General features: G+C 41.7%; 1 protein-coding gene across 3 annotated transcripts in view; it reads right to left on the reverse strand.

The window, feature by feature from the left end:
- The window catches only part of LOC118336017 (vacuolar protein sorting-associated protein 13B-like), a 313,914-nt gene that overhangs the window by 25,103 nt on the left and 267,401 nt on the right, over window positions 1–21,410 (reverse strand). For all 3 annotated transcript variants that reach the window (XM_035672549.1, XM_035672551.1, XM_035672550.1), the window contains 4 exons: window positions 7,428–7,583; window positions 4,220–4,486; window positions 2,198–2,281; window positions 1,661–1,836 (listed from right to left, as the gene is read on the reverse strand). In XM_035672549.1, the coding sequence (XP_035528442.1) occupies window positions 1,661–1,836; window positions 2,198–2,281; window positions 4,220–4,486; window positions 7,428–7,583 (683 nt within the window). The remainder of the gene's footprint in view (window positions 1–1,660; window positions 1,837–2,197; window positions 2,282–4,219; window positions 4,487–7,427; window positions 7,584–21,410) is intronic.

The raw sequence follows: 21,410 nt of genomic DNA on the forward strand, positions 1-21,410 counted from the left end.
GGGGGGGGGGGGGGGGGTATATGTAAGTTTGTGTGGTGAGAGGCGGTTTAGGCAGGGGACGGATCGTAAACACAAGGAGCATTGTGGTTGCAATACAGAGAGACAAGACACTTGGTTGTTTCTGAGCTTGCTTTTTTGCGCACATGAAAAGGATTTATCTATGACAACAGGGGCCAAATCTATTCCCAGTCACTGTATGGCCACTGTGGTTCCTTTATGGCAGCTGAAATCAAAACAAACTTTGTGACCAGATATCTAAACACACAACGGTTACGGCAAAAAGAAATTCTCTCAAGGGGAGTCAATTACACTCAACGTTTACTCTGTTTATTCAGATCACCACTAGTTGCTACCAAAGGGGTGATTTTTCTTCCATGGATTTGAATAAAACAACATAGATTACAGATGTACAGATAACAAATACAGTAGGAACAACAACAATACAGTATGCATATGCACATGTGGTAGTTATTTCCCCTGGGGCCACCCAGGCTGAAATGTAAACACTCATGTTACTGAAAGACACTTTGGACTACAGCATCCACCATTTATACTTGTGACATGACACATGAGGTATCATGGTTATTAGACTTTATAATCTACAGATGAATTACAGATACACTGCATTTCTTTTATGGGCACATTTTGATGCAACTAAACATTTCGACAACTGATTCGTGGAGCCTACTATGATAAACTGAATAAAGAGCTGTCTCTTACAAGAGCACATCGACAATATGAGAAAGTGTGAACACACACTGACAAACTGGGACAGAGTAACAGGCGCAGTAGTGATGTATGTGACAGACTCTGCCCATGATGAAGTGGCGGCTGTCACACTTGCATTGGCACGTAGCTAACTAAGACAATGACAGACACAGACCACACACAGATACAAGGACACATGTGTGCATACACTACTCATCCACCCACACAAACATGTGTGCATACGCACATACAAACACATGCACACAGACAAACACAGAGCTGATATGGGGCCAAAAACCTGCTCCCTGTTAGGGCCTGTATCTAAATGAGGTGCAATTATGGTCCAACCTGACATGTTGGAATTGGAGTTGCATCTCAGCTGCTGCCAAGCTGGCTTCCTGTTCCCTTGAAATGTGCCTGGATTCCCCTGGATCATGTCTTCATGTTGGCTCACAAAACCAGAATGTGGTATGAGAGAATCTTAAGTAAGTGTCTCTCCATCTTTGCTAAACTGAGGCATAAAAAACCCATTACAGAAGGCCAGAGTCAGAATCTGTCCTTTGTAGCACTATGAGCTGGTTGGTGATGACATAATAGAACACTAGACTGAAAGAAATAAACGATCCAGTGGATTTGTCCTGCTGATGGGCACGTTAAGAGAAAATAGTGAGGATGGAAACAGACCTTCCAGAGATGAAGTGGCAGGTGAAGGTCTACCTCAGTCATAAGGACAAACACTGAGTTGTGTTAATATATCATGAGATGTGTAGAACAGTAAAAACAATAGTATTTTGGATTTTCTGCTGGCGAGTTATTTTTTAATAAACATTAGACCTGCCTTATCTTTTAAAGCTGGGGACTTACTGTACATTTTAAACACTCATATGTACTGTATGGTCTTAATGTATCAAAGCTCAAATTGATATTGCTTCATAAGTTTTGTTCTTTTTACCTGGCCTGGAAAGTGAGGTGGTGGGTGAGGTCAGCCTCTGTGTTTAGCAGGGGCTCCTGGTGGCCCTGGCCATGTATCAGCTGGCTCTCTCTCAGTCCCAGACTCCTCTTCTCTATGTGGACAATTACTGGATCTGGCAAGTGGCTCCTCATGACAAACAGTGGACTGAAAACCACCTGAAACAGGGGATTCATATAGAACAATCATCAGTGAAACATACTGCACACACATACTGACTGTATAAATTAAACTGGCAAGGACATGTAAATGGATGTGATGTGAGAATCTTAGGCGTTCAGTAATACAGCAGCCAGGAATGCTGTTTTCTTATTTTGGATTAATCAACGAATTACAGCTATCCTAACAAGATCAATACAAAGGTATGGTCAGTCATCAAATGAAAATAAATGTTAAGTTTTGCTTTCACACATCCATTGTGTTTTTTATGGCAAGAGCTGAAGAAACCTACACATATAGTAATAACATATAGCAAGAAAAAAAATGAAGGTTAAGTGTGCATGTGCACAGGATACTCACCACTCTCTGCTGCATGTGAGAGTCAGGTTCAATTGTGATAAGAGTACACCACACGTACAACAAAGAACCGCTGGAGCAAGGCACCTGAAAGGAGACAAACAGACTGTTATTGACAGTCTGATTACTTGGAAATCTAATTGTCTAATTCAAAACTGTGGTGATAGTGTAGTTGGGAGAATGTTTTGTTTGCAGTACGCCTAATATCGTTCCATTATTGTAAATGGTTAATGAGAAAAAAATGATCAAGGACACTCAAGGGCAACTTGTTTGTTTGCTCGTGGTTAGATTATAAAATATGGATATCTGATTACTGAAATCATGCCTCTCACTCACTGACAGAACGTTTATTGCCTCCATCAGTAACGCATTATCATGTTTTGTCCTAAAAAAACTTAGTTTCTTGGCTTCTTCCAGTAGTTAAAAGTTAAGTCTCCCTTAAGCCCTGCAACACAATATCATGGCTGAGGGGACTGACAACTGTTAGTGCCAGATAATGGGCCATTACAGGCAGTTAAATCTTAGCAAGATTTAAAGGCTGAGAATGTGCCCACCGAAGGCAGAGCGCTCTTAATGTGTCACTGGTGTTTGTCCCATTTACTCCTCACTCCTCATTAAAGCGTTTGGATGCCAAGGCACATTACAAGTGGTCTAGTTTATGACGAACTGGGGACTTCATTTACTGGTGGGGACAGCAAAGTACAGCAAAGAGACAGAGCGAACATTCAGTTTTAATATAGTGGGAGTTGCAAAACAGCCTTGTTAGGATAAGGGAGTGAGACTTTGGTGAACAGATATACTATAGGCCTGATCCACCAAAAACACTCACCACTGGGATAAGGTCAAGACGACCTCCTGTACTTTGTCAAAAGTAAAGGACAAGGGCAAAAAAATAAGTTGAAAATAAGAGTTAGGGGGGAAGAAGGTGAGATATGAGGGAGAGGAGTTACTTCAGATGGATTACTGACTCAGATAATCAGGAGACAGATGAGAAAAGAGACAGACGTCGACAGGGCAAAGAAATAAAGGCTGGAACAGGTGGACGAGCTGAATACCAGAGGATGAAGTAAATAAAGCAGAGGAGTTAACAACTGCAAGATAGATGAGCAAGCCAGTGTGTGGGCGAGAGAGTAAAAGAAAGGGAGGGAACGAGAGAGTGAAATAGCAGGAGACAGACAAGAGATAGCAAGATCTAAGGACCCAGCTACTAGTCCAGGCAGCTCTCTTATTCGGAGCCAACCCTCCATATGTGTAATGAATGATCTGAGGAGAAGAGATAACAGAGGAGTTTGGAGTGGAGTCAGAGATGTTCAGACCCACACACAGAAGCTGAGAGTGGCTAACTGTTAACAGCATGGCGCTTATAAAAGAAGACAACGAAGACAGAAGGACAGACAAAGAAAGGGAATAAGAAAAACACAGGCCAAGGCCAAGAGCAGCAGGGATCGAGGGATGGAGTGAAGGAGTGACTGTCTGGCACTAATCCAGCGGTGTGAAAGTGCCTTCAAAGCCTCTCTCTGTGCCCACATATCAGCTAGGGTTTCCTGTCTATGGTTAGTGTTGTTATGAGAGAGCATAAACTGTATTTTCTGCCTCTCAACATGGTTGGGTTATTGGTTGGAGGGCCTTTTGTAAGCCTATCTGAGGGGAAGATCTCAATCTGTTCCCTAACTGCGAGTAGCAGCGTGGAAGCTCTGCCACTGTGGCCACCCAGGAGAAAGAGGATCCGGTCCCAGTTGGTGGTCCGGTCACCAGCTCCAAACATGTGTGTGTAGATGAAGAGCCGGTTGGAAGAAGTGGTGTGCAATGTGTGCATCTATCTGTGTTTGTTTGGCTAACACATTCAACAGCTTGCATTTGAACTCCCTGTGCAATGGAAATACTACAGTCTATACTCATATCCGTATCAAACATGTCTTTTTTTAAAAAGACATTTAAAATAACTAATGTAGCCTATAACAGGACAGAGCATCCAGTCAGCTCCTTATTCAGTCTCAGTCCAAGTCTATGTTTGTGTTACCATACCTGTACAACAGAGCTGCTGCTGCCCTTGTCCCTCCTCTCCAGCTGAACATCCTGGGACCAGTCTTCATCTCCTCGGGCCCTCACACACAGCTCTGTCATCTCTGCGTCCTCCAGCACATAGGAAGGCAACTTGGCCCCTGCCTCCAGGCAGTCGCAATGTTCCCTTACCACCGTCTGACTGTCGGGCCCCACGTAGTGCTGCACTACCCGCAGCTCAATGTCCTGAGTCAGGTAGCTGCACATCACTTGCCGTCCACAGATTATTACCTGGAAAGAAGAATGTTACAGGGGACAATTGTAAATAAAATAATCTCTGTACTGTAATGTACAGCAGGAGGCAATAAACACTGAGCACTGGACACAGAGGTGCCTGTGATCTTATAATGTCCTCAAAAGAAGAAGCTTTGACGGTCTCTGACCTAACAGAAACATACAAAACCTTAACAACACACACATTTGAAAGTCTTTTAGCTCTAGACCTAAAGCACGTTGCTTTTATGGACCGTTATGGGATCACATGTCACAAGTCCAATGTCACTGGCACAGTATGTAAGGGGTGCTAGAGACATAGTAGGAACTTGAACAGCAAAATCCAAAAAGCTGCTCCTCAAGTCTAGGAATGCTAAAAACAACCAGCTATCCAGGTGTGAGGTGTGTAAGATTTAGTTATGAAATGGGGATGCATGAATAATGTTTAGCAACGAAACTGAAAGGACACTGGAGCTAGGAATTCATAAAACCTCAAATGTAACTTTCACTATTACTAAAATGGTTCCTAGGCCTCTATAGCGGTCTGTTTTTATCACAGGATTGCTCTATGTAGCCTGATTGCTCACTGCTTGATCACTGTCTATTACTTTTGCATATATACATATGTGCACGCACACTACTTTCCTTTAGTCCTACATTACACGTACCACCAATATGCATACAATGCATACTTGTGTGGACATGTGCATATGCTATGTGTATATTTATGGACACAAATGAACACACACACACACACACACACACACAGAGCCAAGCCACAGCCACCAGAGAGCACTCATCTGGGAGTGACACATCTAATTGTGCTCAGAATTGATTGCTTCCACCACTCTCCATGAGTGTGTGTATATGTGTGTGTGTGTATCTTTGCATGTGTGTGCATGGCTGTGTGTGTTCTGCAGGTTGTGGCACTGATAATGATCTTGGAGAGAAAGAGAGAAAGATCTTGGCCCCTAATGAGGGGTCTCTCCATCAATCATTCCTTTCTCACACACACACTCTTTTTCCCTGACTGCCCATCTTCCTCTTCCCTTCTGCGTTGACACACAGATTTGTACACAAAATTTGAAAGATGTGAAAATGTGTTGCTTTTTTTCTTTTTGAATATTATTGTAAACTGTGTACCTGTTGAAAGGATCAATCAGTGTTAAAAAAATAATAAGAGATTCATTGATCATGACAGTAATTGTCAGCAGCAGCCCTAATACCCCTGCCTTCACATGTGTTCTAGCACAGGCATTAAAGTGTACCCAGTGTGTGTGAGTAATTAGAGAATGCATGTATGTGCAGATCCGTGTGTATATGGCATTTATTAGAGGCAGATTTATACGAGGGGGATTTTTTTAACAGCAGTCAACATGAGGTGCCAGTATGAATGATAAAAAGGCCGTCACAATAAAAGACCATAGGGAAGCTAGGGAAGCTAGACAAAGCGAGAGAGCACAGCAGTGTGTGACAACACACAACATGAGGTATGCTTATGCAGGCGGGAGCCAGTTTCCTCTGTAGTGGCAGCCGCTGTCCCACTCTGAGGCTTTGTGTTGTGAATTGGATGTGACCAACTCTCATACCCTATCATTGGATCCAATGGGAACAAGATGTAAGCAAAGTCTGGGACAGACGGAGGAAGGAATGTGAGAGGCCGAGTCTGTTTTGTCTGGAGGACGAGAGGGAGACATGTGCGACACTTGACACTGTTTACATAAAGTGTCACCGCTATAATCTGATGGCATCTCGCATTTTCAGGAATACACTGACTCTGCCTTGTATTTGTGGAAAAATACAAACATGATCCACCAGAGTTCTTGGTGTAAAAGGCGAACACGGCCGGTTTATGATTTGGTTTATGATGCTTTATGATTTCCTGTGATCTTCTTTGTGGATTGATGGGGCACATTGTGTTTTTGGATGGCTTCAAGCTCATAAGCTTTTGTTTTAGTGCTATAAAACAGATTACCAAAACTGACAAAAACAGAATACAGTCTGTTGTTAGCCGAGCAACGAGTAAATCATAACATACAAGTGGAAAAAAAGTGCAGACTAAAAAGTGCTCATCCCAAAAGGAGTGCTGGGAAAAAGGCCAGGGTTTCAAAGTGACACATAGCAGCGGTCGATGGGCATAATGCAGCAAACAAGTTCCTGCTTTCCTGCGTTCCTAGTTCTGAACCACTTACAAGGCCTTGTAAAGATTAGCAGGAAGATAATCTGCAGCATCCATATATTCTTGGTTTTGTTGAAAACTTGTCCTTGTTTATTGCTGTGGTGTATTTGCACCACAAATCTTCACTTGTCAATTAATGTGTCGCCAGTACTGTGGGGCTTTTTTGGGTTGGGTAACGCTCTCCATTGTCTCTCCTTTAATTGCTTAAAGCAGCTACAAGAAACTTTGATTTTGTGTTGAGTGTGGCGGCCCCTGTGGACAGAAGCGGGAGTGTTTCTACGGCCTCGCTTTATTGATTTTGAGGGGAATCTGATCGAATCCGACCCAGTGGTGGGCATTATGGTGCAGAGAACAATTATATATATTATATACTGTAGAAATAGGCAATTTTCTTGCTGGTTGTCTTGCTTGTTTATAGGTCATATAGAGACATCAGTATTACATTTAGAATATAATATATACAAAAGTTAAAAAGTCCTTGTAGTACATTTAGGCTAATTACAAAGTTGTGTGTTAATTATACAGGGAATTTAAATTGTTTATATTTTTGTATTTGTCACAATTCTTGCAAGGAAATACAAAACCTGACAAATACATGACAACTGAGCAAACTCTATCTAGTGATGAAGACATTGAGATGTGGTTGAAAGCTCCAGAAAAAGCCAGTAAGTTGGTGTTAATACTGTTTTTTTCTCAAAACAAACTTGTTCCTAAAACAGCAAATGGAATACTTTTGATATTTAAGTATTGATTGAAAAATGAAAGAAAAACAGTCTGTACCTGTTTCTGGACACCGTTGAGCTGCGCCACCTTGATGATGAGTGAGGCAGTTCGTCCTTTGTACTGAATGGTCCTCAGCAGAGTCCCTACGTTGTCCACGCTGAAGGCCTCTGACCAACGCCAGTTCCCCCATCCCTCGATACAGATGTGCAACAGCTGCAGGATGGGACAGAGCAGGAGACACACACACACACACACACACACACACACAAAACAGAGACAGAAGACACCAGACATCAGAGGTTAGTCTTCTTGCCCTTTATTTATCCCCAAGCAAAAGGCAAGTAAACAACAAGATTCTTTGTTTAGAGGATTTTAGAAGGGAGACAACAAAGTTCCTGTTTACTGGTACTGAACAGGCTGCTGTTGGAAGCAGAGCTAGAAGGTCGCACACAATAAACTGGCTGGTGGAAAACAGCTGATGTGGAAGCTCATTATGGCTGCGTGTGTGTGTGTGTGTGTGTGTGTACTTGTGCGGTTGGATGTGGAAGGCTCTGTTCTCCGCACGTCTAAATAAGAGGCAGATAGTTTGCCTCTCAACCTTCTCAGCTTCATATCCATCACTTCAGTGTGGAGCACATCCATGTGTGTGGCTGCATGGAAACACACAGACTCAGGAGGACAGCAATAAACAGACGCTGTCCTACCTTTTGACATTCAAACAATTTCACAATGGTGACAATTTTCCGATCAACAATTTTCCACACATTTCCTTGTATTGTGGTTCACAACATGGCAGTATGGCTGAAAATAGTAAAGGAGCATGATTTCTTCAATAACTTCATCTGTACCTGCAGACAGCCTGCAGATGGGTGCTTTAGATAGATTTCACAATATCACAGTGTGCAAAACACTGACTTAGTTTTAAATAAGGTGCCATGCAATAAGTGCATATGGCTACATACCCCTCCATCTAAACCCATTCTCAAAACATGCAGTACTAAAAGCAAACATGCTGGTCAAATGACCATCCATGCATTCAGCACATCTGTGCTACAGTGAGGTCATACAAATACTATCTGTCCACTTCTCACCACAGGATGCTGATCCCTACATGACAAGGAAACTCATTTGTCAAACAATGTGATGTTGTCATGAGATAATGGTCACAATCCAGGAGCCGAACCATAAATATGAAAAGAGATCTAAAGCCCTCTCCCCTCCCGAGGCGGCGTCGCTGACCTTCAACGTGGCTGAACCTGCTGCCATCACAACTTCAAAATCGCAATAGTTAGAAATGGGGGAGAACGTGAGAAAGACAAAGAATGTATGTTAGTGAAAGAGTCTAAAAAGACAGGGGGAGACAAGGGCGTGGGGGGGGGGGGTTAAATACTCTCTCAGAGGAGTAGCGACCAGATTGAAACCCTGAAAAGCGTGTTTGAAGATTTACACATTGGCTCGTCGCTTCAACGTGCCGAACATTTAGCCAATCTGTTTAAAGAAAAACAAATTACTCCCAAGGTCAAAGAGCACGGGGGACCCTGGTCAAGACCTTCTATGTTTCTCTCCACTGCAGTCTTTCCTCACTGTTTGAAGGCAGATTTCTTTACAATAACATTCCTAATCAAAGCCTTCACTTTCTTCAAGATCATCCCTCCTCCCTGTTGGCTGAGTGGCAATGACATAATTTCTCAGATCTCCTGCTCAGTGGACTTACTCACGGGGAAAGTGGCAGGGTGGTGTAAACAGCCAGGTGGCAGAGGTTAAGGTTAAGCCTTAAGGGTGGAGGACCACTAGATGACTCCCTAAACCAGCACTAACATTATAATCAAGAACAGTTAAGATCATGGTGGTTTGAGGAAAACTGAAAATAACTGTAATGGGGGATTTTCTGCCATTCTGCTCATACTACTTAATTTACATTCAACTTTAAAATCCTCCTCAACGTCATAGTATTACCCTCAGCCTGAGTGGTACTGCATTGGCATTAATTATGGTCAAAACCTTGTGGTAGTGAACGCACTCTGCTGTGCCTCCGCCATCTGTGAGGACCGATTTGTTATTTCAACACTTCTCTCTCCTTTAACCCCTCTGTTCCTCCCTCTCTCGCTGTGCACTTTATCACGCTTGTGGCTCGACTTGACCTTTAAGGGAGAAGTCATAATACTGTCTCTCCTCAAACTTCAAACAGCGAATGTGCTCTTGTTTTAATTCATCACCGCTCTGACTCAAGCGGTGGAATAAAAAAAAATTAAAAAACAGCAGTGACACAGATGAACTGGACACGTAGGACAACAAGAATGAAAAATAAGAAGCTGTTTTGCCTCTTTGTGACTTATCCAACTGTTGTGACACTGAGAAAACCCAGTCAACCACATGTGGTGGTTTTATGCACATGGATTAAGTCTGGCCTTACACTAGCAATATTCAACTGAAGAAAGAACTTAACCAACAGAAATGTCTTTGTACGAGGAGGAGGATGAGGCTTAATTCGAAGCAAAAATTCATAGATCACACTAATCATTCCACTTGTACATACTGGCCAAGAAGGAATTCCTTCCTGAAGCAATTTCAGTAGTATTGAGGATGAAATCCAGTTCTCGTTCTCTACAAAAATACATTATAAACCGGTCATTGCGCTAACAGTAAGAGTTCACTTTTTCATTTTACTTGTGGTGCCCCGAGGCATGTCAAAAACCCATAATCACATCTGCTTTCTAATTTGAAGATTTCTAACCTCAAGAACAAATGTGATGAAATACCCGACAGGGCCTTACATGAGAGTAAAGCCCAGTGCTAGCTGTACTGTGTAATGGCTTGACAAGAACAGCATGCCAAGGTGACACACAAAACTGGACTGAAATAAGTGGACAATGTACATAGTAAGTATGAAAGTGTAAATTAGTTCTAAGTTCTACAATATCTCTGTAAAATATCAACTCTGTAAAATGTGTCTACTGGTATCTTGAGAAAAACCTAACCCTTGTAACCTCAGATGCAAATTAAGTTTTTATCTCATTTCCAAATAAATCTTTTTAAAAACTCCTACACTCACCCTCAGCAACTGGCGCTGAGTTGAATATTTTTTGTCCAAAACCAACTAAGAACCGATCTGTCATTATACAATCATTTCCCAAGTTGAGTATTGAGTGTGAAAGAAATGTGCAATTGAAATCTCAGTCTCTCCTCGTTTCCCTTAAATCCTCAGGGAGAGATTGTAATTATGGCTGGCTGATGATGGACACTTATTTTCCAGCACATTACTGGGCTTCAGCTTTGGTACCAGAGTAATCTGCAATATTAAACTGAGTAATTGGATGTAACCGCACAAAGTATTACCATTCTGTGACTGCATTGTACTGGGCTGTAATATTGTTATCTATTTTGTTCATAATGTCCAGTATTTCACCAGGGTCATGTAATATTGTTACTTTTCCAATAACAACTCTGGCTACAAGCCCTAACATTAACAAAATACAAGCATTCATCCAAACCCTTTGGATGTAACTTGGCCAGTGGTATTGATATATCAATAAAAAGCTTTAGTAAGACATAGTTTCCACTCATTAATATAATCAAACTACTATTATTCAACCCGACTCTTTAGAAATGAACTGATTACAAGATACTGATATGCCCCTTGGTTTGACAGTACATCCCAGCCCTGTATCATCATGAAGCTTTACAGCAACATGTTTATCCACATACACTGATATAACTAAGATACAAATGGTTCATCTCAGGAGAAAAATCATCTGATTCCTTTCACAATGGGTTTGTCCATTCCTCCTTGAACTGAATCAGCTCCATTCTTCTATGGTTTAATGTCCACAGTCAGTCTGCAGGGCCACATCATCACAGGGATTACTTGCCTTGTAGTGGTCAAACATGGCAATGATGAAAGCTGAAGTTTGATATGGTTTGTACATTACCACTGGGTTTACCAGCTTTGCCACAATCCAATCTGCTTAAAAAACCTTGAGCCTGCAGGTATTGTTAAATGTTGAGAACATAATGACGCTTTGACATATGTTTTCAAATCAAACAGTCTGCTGAAATTGTGACTAACCTAAACGTAACAAGGAACACCTGTCGACTAAACCAAATATCAGAGGGTCAGAATGATGACGTTAAGATCCACACAGATCATGTTGGGACTATGTATGGTCTTATCACAAGATTAGTACCACATGAAATTTTTGAAACTCCATCACCCACATTTCCAAGTTGCTATGGAAACTAAATGCAGAACCCAAACATGGGACTGACACATTCAGAAATGGTGTTAAGTTCTGAGAATTACCAACGCCACCCGCCTAAACTGTAAGGTTTATTTGGTGACTCAATTAACTGACCAAATTCCATCATGGGTACGATGTCATGTCTACTTGCAGTTGCTTAATCCTGTCCCAAGAGAAAATAATTAGCAGCAAAGTTTCCTGTAAAAGACAGTAAGATATCAGTCAGGCACAACCAAAGTAATGACTGTTAACTTCCTGGTAAACACAGTCATTACCTCATTCAAATAGCAAAAACTGTCTGCTTTCATAGTGTGGGTGTCAGACAACCATAAAGGGACAGAGAAACATACAGTTGGATCGACACAAAATCACTCGCCTTCTCACATGCACACACCAAACGCCCTCCAACCCCTGTCCTCCTGCAGACACAACGAGTCACTCTTGCCACTGTAACCACTATCCGTCTATTGTCCTCACACAGGAATGTGCTTGGGCGCACATAACACAAATTAAGTGTCTGTCCGCAGTGGAGATGTAATCAGTGTTCCTGGACGCTGTAAAGACGGGCAGACAAAGCCGCAGTGGTTGTTGGTCGTCTACCCATTACTACCATTCCTTCATTCCATCTCACTCAGACTATTATAGGAGATTTGAGACTTGGAGACATGGAATCGAGGTATAAACAACACCAGTAGCTTTGCGCACTAGTTTCCATCACAGGCCTAAAGAGGCTGCAGCAGGTCTTGGATGGTTGATTACCACTCAATTTCACCCAAATAAGCTAAATTAAACTTTATGAAGCTAGAAATGTTTTGAAATTTGAAATTGATATGAATTAAATTTTATATGAAAGGTTTAAAAATAGTCTGACAGGCTCTGTACTGCCCATCCTATTTAATGTCATCTGGATGCAGATGAGAATAGAGGGATGTGGAACAGAGCCCTGTCTTGTCTGGTAAAACAACTTTGGAACCAGGGAGCTAGCTAGCCACCTAACAAATGAGAAACAGGTTTGTAGCCAGACAACAAAACAAAAGAATATGGATTACTTTGTCCTCTAAAAAGAATGAGTATGGGAAAGAAGAGAGAGGTAGACAAAGTTGAACTGCACTGAGAGAGAAAAAAAAGAGCGTAAATGAGTTAAAGGGAGAACAGAGAGACACAACAGCATCCTTGCCAGGGCAGTGAGGGCTAACCCATGTAACATGAGGGAATTATGGTGGCTTTAACAGCTGTCTGCAATGCCTCTCTCCTCCTTGGCTCCCTCTCTCTGACAAAAGAAGCAAGGCAGTGCAACATCAAAGCCCAGATTTGCAAGTCTAAGAAGCGGTCTGAGAGCTGAAAGAAGGTACAGAGAGAAGGCATTGTGTGGGTCCGTGGTTGACAGAGGAGACGTTAAGAGGTTTATGCTTGACTAACACTGTTCCATAGTTCTCCCTCTGGTTTCTACCAAGGCATCTTAGACATCCAGGGCCTCAAGGGTCCAGGAGACGCAGAAGCAGCAAGTGTTTGCACCAAATGAAGGGAGCTGACAAAAGGAGTACTGTATGAGATGGGAGAGGTTTGTAAACCGCATGGTGGGGGGATGAAGAAGTCAGTGGTCGAGGACCCTTGGAAGGACAGAGACCTTGTCTCAGTCTAAGACACAAAAAACAAAAGCTTGCCCTGGGCTGTAGAAATAAAACACAAGGAAACTATTGTAACATCCTGCAAACATACAGTATACTTAGTACATATACAGTACAGACAGAGGCATGTTCAAACTAACATCAACCCAAACATCCATCCTCTACTTACTTATTTCTGTTCAGGGTCACATGACATTGTAGTCTATCCCAGCTTACACTGGGCAAACAGCAGGAAAACATCAGTCCACTGGAAGGGTGACACATAGTGTTCATAAACACATTGGTTTAGACAAATAAACAAACACACATACTGTTCATACAAGTGAACAATAAATGGTATGTTCTTGATCACAGACTGATTAGGCAACAGGAGACCTCAGTTACCCGTACCGTGACCACAACTAGAATGCCTCTAAACTACCAGCAACTGTGGGCTGCAGTCTAACTCAAGACAACGTGAACGCAACTGATGTCTCCAGTGGTTTAACAATGCAATGCATAGTGCAATGTAACACTTCACTACAGAGAGGATTGTTCACTACAATGAAACCACAAGCTCTCCTGCTAAAGAACAAAATGCAGTATGGGTTAACCCCATACAGCTACCACTTACCACAGAGTGGTAGATTGTGTAATGAAACTGAAGCCCAGGAAAATGTAGAAAACATACGACCACAACACGGTCATAGACTAAAAAAAGTTTCTCCTGCCTCCAACTTCAGTGCCACTAAGACATTTGCATCAGTGTCTTGTGATACAGCTGTTGGCGGTTTTCCCACCTGTGTTGTACATTCAGATTCTGATCATTAAATTGGCATTTTAATGTTTGTGATGCTTAGAAAAGGGTACTCTGTACTGTATTGTTGAAATGCTTTCATGGTGGATGAGCCATTATGAGAATAAGAGGAGGCACCTGTCTGAGACCTGTAGTTCCTACTGTGGCCACGACGCCAAAATCATCATGCAGGCCAGTGCTGTTCCTATGGGATTGGTTATCCAGCACTATGGGACTGTCCGTGGTGCTGAACCCAGGGCAGCACCAATGGGACCACAACGCTCACTGATTCTTAATCTGCACCTCCCTGTTTTCTGATACGGGAGACAATCGAACAGCGGCCTGGTTAAGTCTGGCCAACACTAGGATTCAGCCTGATTTTAGCCACAAATTGGTTGACTTTTGGTGTGCAAATTGAGTTACTTTCATTCAGTGTGGTCAGTTGATCTGTAAAACGTGTAGTGTGTGTTAACACAAAGTACAAAATCAATAAAAATGCACAGTGTCTGCCCAGCTTAAGACAGTACGATGGTAGACGGTGAGCAAGTGCATCTTTTGGGGCAGCCGACTTGTCTCAAGGGATGCACCGAGCGCTGGAGAGCTGGTTAGTGGAAGGAAGCTGGTGTGGTGCCTGTGTCGTTCACTCTTTGGTCCGTTCTAAAAAACCTCTTACTGTGGGTCATTACATGTAAACGTGTATTAAAAAATCTAAATTAGCTACACTTATTCCAATTGCTGTACAACATACAACTGTACTCACTTACCAAACAGCTTTTGAAGAAGACTTGTCCTGGGGTCAGCTTTTCATTGACATATCCAGGGCATTCTGGTTCATTTAACACAGTGGAAACACAAGGTAGAGCCTAAGCCTTATGGGTTCTTAACAGTTCAGGTTCTGAAAGGCTGCAGGTTAACGGTTGTTAAGTTCCCGTAGTGACAAAGACCTAACTGTGCCCCAGACTCACAGCCATGGGCAGGGGACGATGACCTGGATATTTTGACGTGGTGATTATATAGCGCTTTGTGCGTTGAAGATGTCAAATAATCCTGCCTGTTGTTGCTAGTCTTATCCTGGTGGATTACATTGAAATGTCTACATTAATTGGTAAAACAGCATTTAGCAGTGCTTACAGGGTTGCAGATTTCAACCTCACTTATACTTAGATCACAAGTCCTTAATCAAGTATTGTTCAAGATTTCTTTTATGTGTTCTACCAAATAAAATGGAACTTGAGGGACATTTTATGGGAAATTTCAATTCCTGAAAGGAAGAAAGACAAGTGTATTCATAACACGGTGAGGCAAAATTTGTCGTTTTAAATTTACTTTGACTGTACACCCTGAAGAGGTTGTTAAAAGAAAAGATACCAGCTATGTCAAAACATTAAACATCGGCCACAGTGAGAGACTTTATTTTGTAACTGACATCATAGTACAACTTGGGTTTCTGAACTTGTTAAGACTGGGATTTCAATTGAATAAATCTGCTGTCACAATGTGGCCCAGGGTCATTAAAACATACCAACACTTTTGTCATGTGGAGACCAACCAGAAACAGTTCTGCTGCCCAAACAGGGTTGCAGCCCGTGGTTTAAGACTCTTTGTTGTAGTTTCAAGGCCAAGGATTTGATGGAGAGGATGAAAACATATTTTTTAAACTGCTAACACATTGGCATGTTTAAAAAGATTTACATAGAAAAACAAATAGGAGATTCTAGCAGCTCAGCTCTCATCAACATGATAATTAAATTAATCTCCTCATGTCAGAGCGAGAGCTTCCTCTGGGACACACTACACAGGGAGTGGAATTACTCAAATATATATACACACACAGAGTCATGACAGACCAATGGCTCATCAGATATACAACATGGAATCAAAATACGATCTCATAATATGTCAGTAAGAGTGAGAAAACAAACTCTTCTAAAAGACTAGACTGAGTTTGGAGGGAAGAGCAGGAATTAACTGTAGATGAAAAGAAAAAGCGGGTGGTGAAGGTGGAGACTTACTGTCCTCCCTGTATTTCTCATGAAAATCTTGGCTGTGGCAGCTGTGGTAGAAAGCTGGGGAATGTATTGTTTTAAAATGGTTGGACGAGAACCAAATGGTGGGTTGCAGAAAGATGGGAATGAGTCCCCAGAATATTCAGGAGTCACTGGTTTAAAAAAAAAAAATACTGGCTACATTATGTTGTTGAAACTTTTTCTTTGTCTTTGCAATATAAGGCAAACATGAGGTTCAGAACTCCTCAAGAAATATCCTATTAATCACTAATCAAGCCTACTCCCAACACGCACTACTGGGAGAAATAGTTTCAACCCTCCACTGACGGATACAAAGAATAAATACTAACAAACTGCAAGTGCCAATTTCTCAGAAACAAAAGCTTTAGCCTTAGCGCCTGTCCGGCCCAGTTATTATAATTATTTTTATTTTTATTTCATTTAGAATTTTTGTTTTCAATTCAGTTTAGTTTCCAGAGTGGGTTTGCTTGTTTCAGTTTAGTTTTTAATGTTTCAAAATGTTTAGTTTTAGTTTTATTTTTTATTAGTTTCAGTGTTATATATAATAATATATATAATACATATAATATATATAATGTTCTAATATATAATAATTAAATTACAGATATTTGTCTGGAGCAAGATTGAAGATGTTCAGAATAGATATAACAATACAAACAAATTGACTCACAGTCATGAAGACTTCCCAGTTTCCCAAAGGTTCTAGTTTGTTTCTAGTCCAAGTTTAGTTTGTATTTTTATTGCAGTTAACACATTGTTCACACCTAGTTGTAGTTTTTAGTTTAGTCTTAGTGAACTAAGCCAGCATGGAGGAATGGTGTCCAGGAGAATGGCTGTATAGGCCTGCTGAGGCATAAAGCCCTTTGGTCCAGTTGCTGGTATGAACAGCACAAGAAACCTCAGGTAAATGTGAATCCTGTGGTCAGGGAAGACAATTTAAACATCCTGGGAACATAAAATTACCTGTGACCTTTAACCTCTAGGTGTTATGAGTTATATGTTACTCCATGGGACAGATTATCTGTCCCATTAAGGCAGATAAATCCTCAGTGTACTGTATATTTGTCGAGTTGCCTTGAAAGAACAGCAACAGGTAAAGTGTCAAAATGCTAATGAAATGAATGGATGGAATAGAAACAAACACCACAAACATCATCACACAAATATTCATGCACGTAAATACAGATAATTACGTACACACATATTTACTTCATAGGCATCCCAACATTATTTTGTACTGATTTGTTATGCTGCTCATCACAATATGGATACCAGGGTCAGCACTGCCTGATTAAAATATTATGTGGAGCAAATTACACCCTTTGTGTGACAATGTTAACTTACTAAAAGTAAGCCTTTAATCACTTTTGATGAGAAATGAATGGAAAATATTTAGTTAAAGCCAAAATGATTTCATAAGACATAAATACATATTAAACAAAGGTTTGGCCCTGAATCATATGTCATATCTCGCTTATGTAGAAGCCAATAATCTTTAGTTTCACAGTTGAGAACTGGTATTCTTCCTCTGGCCAGTGAGGCTGGCAGAAAAATAGACTGATTCCCATTTTCTTTTATACTGTAAATACTATAATGATTTACGAACGGAAATTTTCCCTGAAATGGCTTAACAAAACCTCAATGTATTCTGCTGTAATTTTCTGTCTTGGTTCCAAAGTGTTGTGAAGAAGACAAGATGGACTTTTGAACTGGTATGATTTCTTCGGTATTATATAGTAAATGTTTTTCTCAGTGACCTCTGAATTTAGCTCTAGTCAATGTAGGTCTGAAGATCGGATGAAGAAAGTTGATAAAATAGTTTTTCTTTATTTTGGACTTTTTTGTAGTTCAATAATGTATACGCACCACTCTGAATCTGGTTTATATTCTTTCATTTATTCATTCATATTACTGAGTAAGATGAGGACACAGAGAGGGTCATTCCGGGACGCTGGTCTTAATTAATCCATCAACCAGAGCTGCTAAATTTTAGTTTAATATAGAGATCCTTTCACCTCTTTTTCCCCCTTAAACTGTATTTTTATTGTTGTATTATATGACTGACTAAGAAGGGCCAAATCATCACTCACCATGGACATTTACCATGTGACCTGGACCAGGAATGTGAATCGTGCATAGCTGAATAAGGCTGTAACCTTGCCTGACGATGACTGTTCTGTTTGTCTGAGGTTATCAGGAAGCCATGGTGATAATGATCCTCTCTCTCTAAGGACTGACTTAGTTTTTGAGCCACTGACTCACACACAATTTGTATCTTGTTGCCATAGACGCAAAATGTTAAAATAATCAGTCCATAGTGTATCTTTATTTGAATTTAATCATTCAAGGCAATGAAAAAGGCTTTGTCTTAATATTGTGTGTTGATTCAGAAGACATGCCTAAACGAGATAAAGAGTGTGACAGTACGGGAATAATGACTGTAGTATTAAAACACTGATGAACTGTGTAGTGTGTAATGGTTTATGTTACTACACATGGATGTGAGCTTAGATCCAAACCATCATCAAACTAGCTCAGCGAGTGGCCAATGTTTAACCTTTGCCAAATGATACAGTGCTCATCTTCAAGTACATGTCAGTTTAAAAAAGTCGGACTTCCTTCTAGACCTAACCCAGTTCTGAGGATAAACAACAGGAAAGTGTAGGATTTCTCCAGGGATCAAAATGGACAGCAGTCCCTTTCATCGGCTTCTCTCTCTCCCTCTCTCTGATCAGTCAGTGTGTGGGTTAACCCGAGTGGAGCTAATATCTCCCAAAGGGTCAGCCTAATCTACTGCAGTTAAAGCCACAATCTTGGATGAACGGCACAACTAAACCACTTCACTTGAGGGCAGTGTTTCTTAAACAATGGGTCAGGATGGTGAAATATGAAATCCTGCTTGAGAAAATAACTGACACATTTTACGGATTAAATATACTTGTTTTGAATAATGAGCTGTAAAAGTTGAACCCCGCTGTAGGTTGAAAACAAGAACCCGTATCAGATTGACACAGCAAAGTGCTGGCAAGTAAGCAACAGGAGACACACACAATAATGCTCACATGAACAAGCACATAGTGTACACTGATGTATACACTTTCCTCCCTCTCTCTCTCTCAAATACCTCCCTGTCATGCCTGCTTCCAACAACACAGCCAATCTAACCGCAAACTAATAGTCCTGGGCTGCTATCTCCAGCACATTACCCCCGGGAACCACGCACACCAACACAACACTGACACACATATAGCAAGAGAGTGGGAGAGCTCTTCTGTAGAAGCCTGCTCCTAGAGTAAATTACAATTTATTCAAATTGTGAATATTCCTTGTAGGCACTTAAAAAGTCCTTCCCAAATCCAGGGGGCTTTTTACGCCCCTCTCCCTGCTAACCACACTAACCACAGGGATTTCCATCAGCTAGGCTGCATCCTGTACCAAGCACCCAGATATTTCAACCATCCACACCACCACACGCCAGAGCCCTGAAAAACAGCAGGGCGGGGACAAAAAGTGTATTTGTGTGTGTGTGAGACAGATATAAACTGTACTAAATTATAAAGAGTGTGAAGTTTTACGTATGAACATCCTGGCATTTTTTTGATCAACGTATCAAAATATCTGTCTGTATCCATCTCTCCCTCTAATGTTCTCTCATACAATATATATGAAATAAAATCATAAAAACAGATAGAAATTGGGCAAATTATGTGTTTTTATTATAACTTCTTCACCTTGGCTGGTAAATGCTGGGGTGTGAAGGCATGCTGAGCCTGAAAGAGAGAGAGACTAGACTGTGAGGCCTGACAGACTCCAGGCCTTAGGAAACATTTTATCACAGTGTGTGTGTGTGTGTGTGTGGGTGTGTGTGTGTGTGGGTCCGAGTGTGCACGGGTGGGTATGAATCTGATCAAGTGTTAGACCACAGTGGGCTCCTAGGACGTGACTGCCTCAATCGACCCTTTTAATGCATCTTACGGTTGTGACTGACAGCAGAAACAGGGGGGTTTGAGAGAGTGGAAGGGAGATGGAGAGAAACAGAGGAGCAGTGAGAGTGAGTGTGACCTGAGCCAAGGTTCACGTTTCACTGCAAAAACACTCCACTTGAGCGTTCTTCTGAGAGAAGTGACAGATATTCAGAGGTATGTCAACATCATGGGAAGTGTACACTAGTTAGACCACTCAGGATCACACACACACATTAAACACTCTTCTTTCACAAACGGACACACAAAGGCACACACACACACAGGAGATTGCAGGATTTGAAATATGCCTCCCTGTTTTAGTTCAAGCTGAAACAACAGCAGGCCTGTTTCATTGAGGAAGTTCTTTCCTCTCTCATGACTCTTTCTAACTATGGACTTGCAAAAGCAGATTAAGATAGGATTAAAGGATTTAATGTACGATAATAAAGCATAGTTGGCAAATCTACTCACCTATACCTTCCTAAATGTTTTGCTAGTGCATCAGGAACAGAGAGAAATGGGGAAGATGGGAGGGACAGCAAGATAGCGAGCAGACACATTTTTGGCTTCATCGCCACTGTAGAGTTCTCTAAGCCAATCTGTGAGTGTTAAGAGCATGGCTCATCCTTTGCCCCTGCTTCCCTTTTTCCATGTCCTCCCGTATTCTAAAGTAGGCCTGTACAGTATCCCCCTTGACAACTCCTTGCTACCCCCATTTTGACTCATATTTCCCTGTCCATTCGGCCTTCATCCCTTCTTCTCCACTCCCACCATCTCCCCCCTGTCCTCTCTGCAAGATGATCTCATGTCCAGTAAGTTCTCAAGGGAGCCAGAGAGAGAAAGGGGGGACAGATTACTTTACAACAGCAAATTAGTAGCTCTGGCTTGTGTGTGTGTGTGTGAGAGAGAGAGTGTGTGTGCCTGGGGGACAGGTCAGCTGGGACACACACATCATACCAGAACCATGAGGACAGGCTGATGGCCTGCCTTCTCGACAGGCCCCAGGCCTCCCAGACAAGACAAGATTGGCCATGAACAACAGGGGTGGGGATTGCGTTCTTCTGTGTGTGTTGGATAAAACAGGGAAAAGGGGCAATGTTGGGAAGTAGAGATAGATGAACCCTGGACAGAGTGATGGCAATTATGGTCGTTCGGTGGTTAAGAGGGCCAGGAAGGGGAAATAAAGGGAGGAGGAGCCATGACCTCATGTCAAGAGAGGACAGAGTCAAACCAGGGCTACTGATGGAGCAATGTGACCATGGGTGATGTATGGGAAGTAAAAGGTGCACGAACAGAACTATATAAATCGAGTGAGGGGACTGGCATGGCTAAAGAACAGACTGGAACAAGCGAGATGTAGAGCAAGGCTCCTGGAGTAATTCAAGGCCACAATCCCAAATGAGAGGA

This window comes from Morone saxatilis, unplaced genomic scaffold, assembly GCF_004916995.1.
Source record: "Morone saxatilis isolate NCDOM2014 unplaced genomic scaffold, NCSU_SB_2.0 Contig24, whole genome shotgun sequence".
In the NCBI taxonomy this organism is placed as follows: domain Eukaryota; kingdom Metazoa; phylum Chordata; class Actinopteri; family Moronidae; genus Morone; species Morone saxatilis.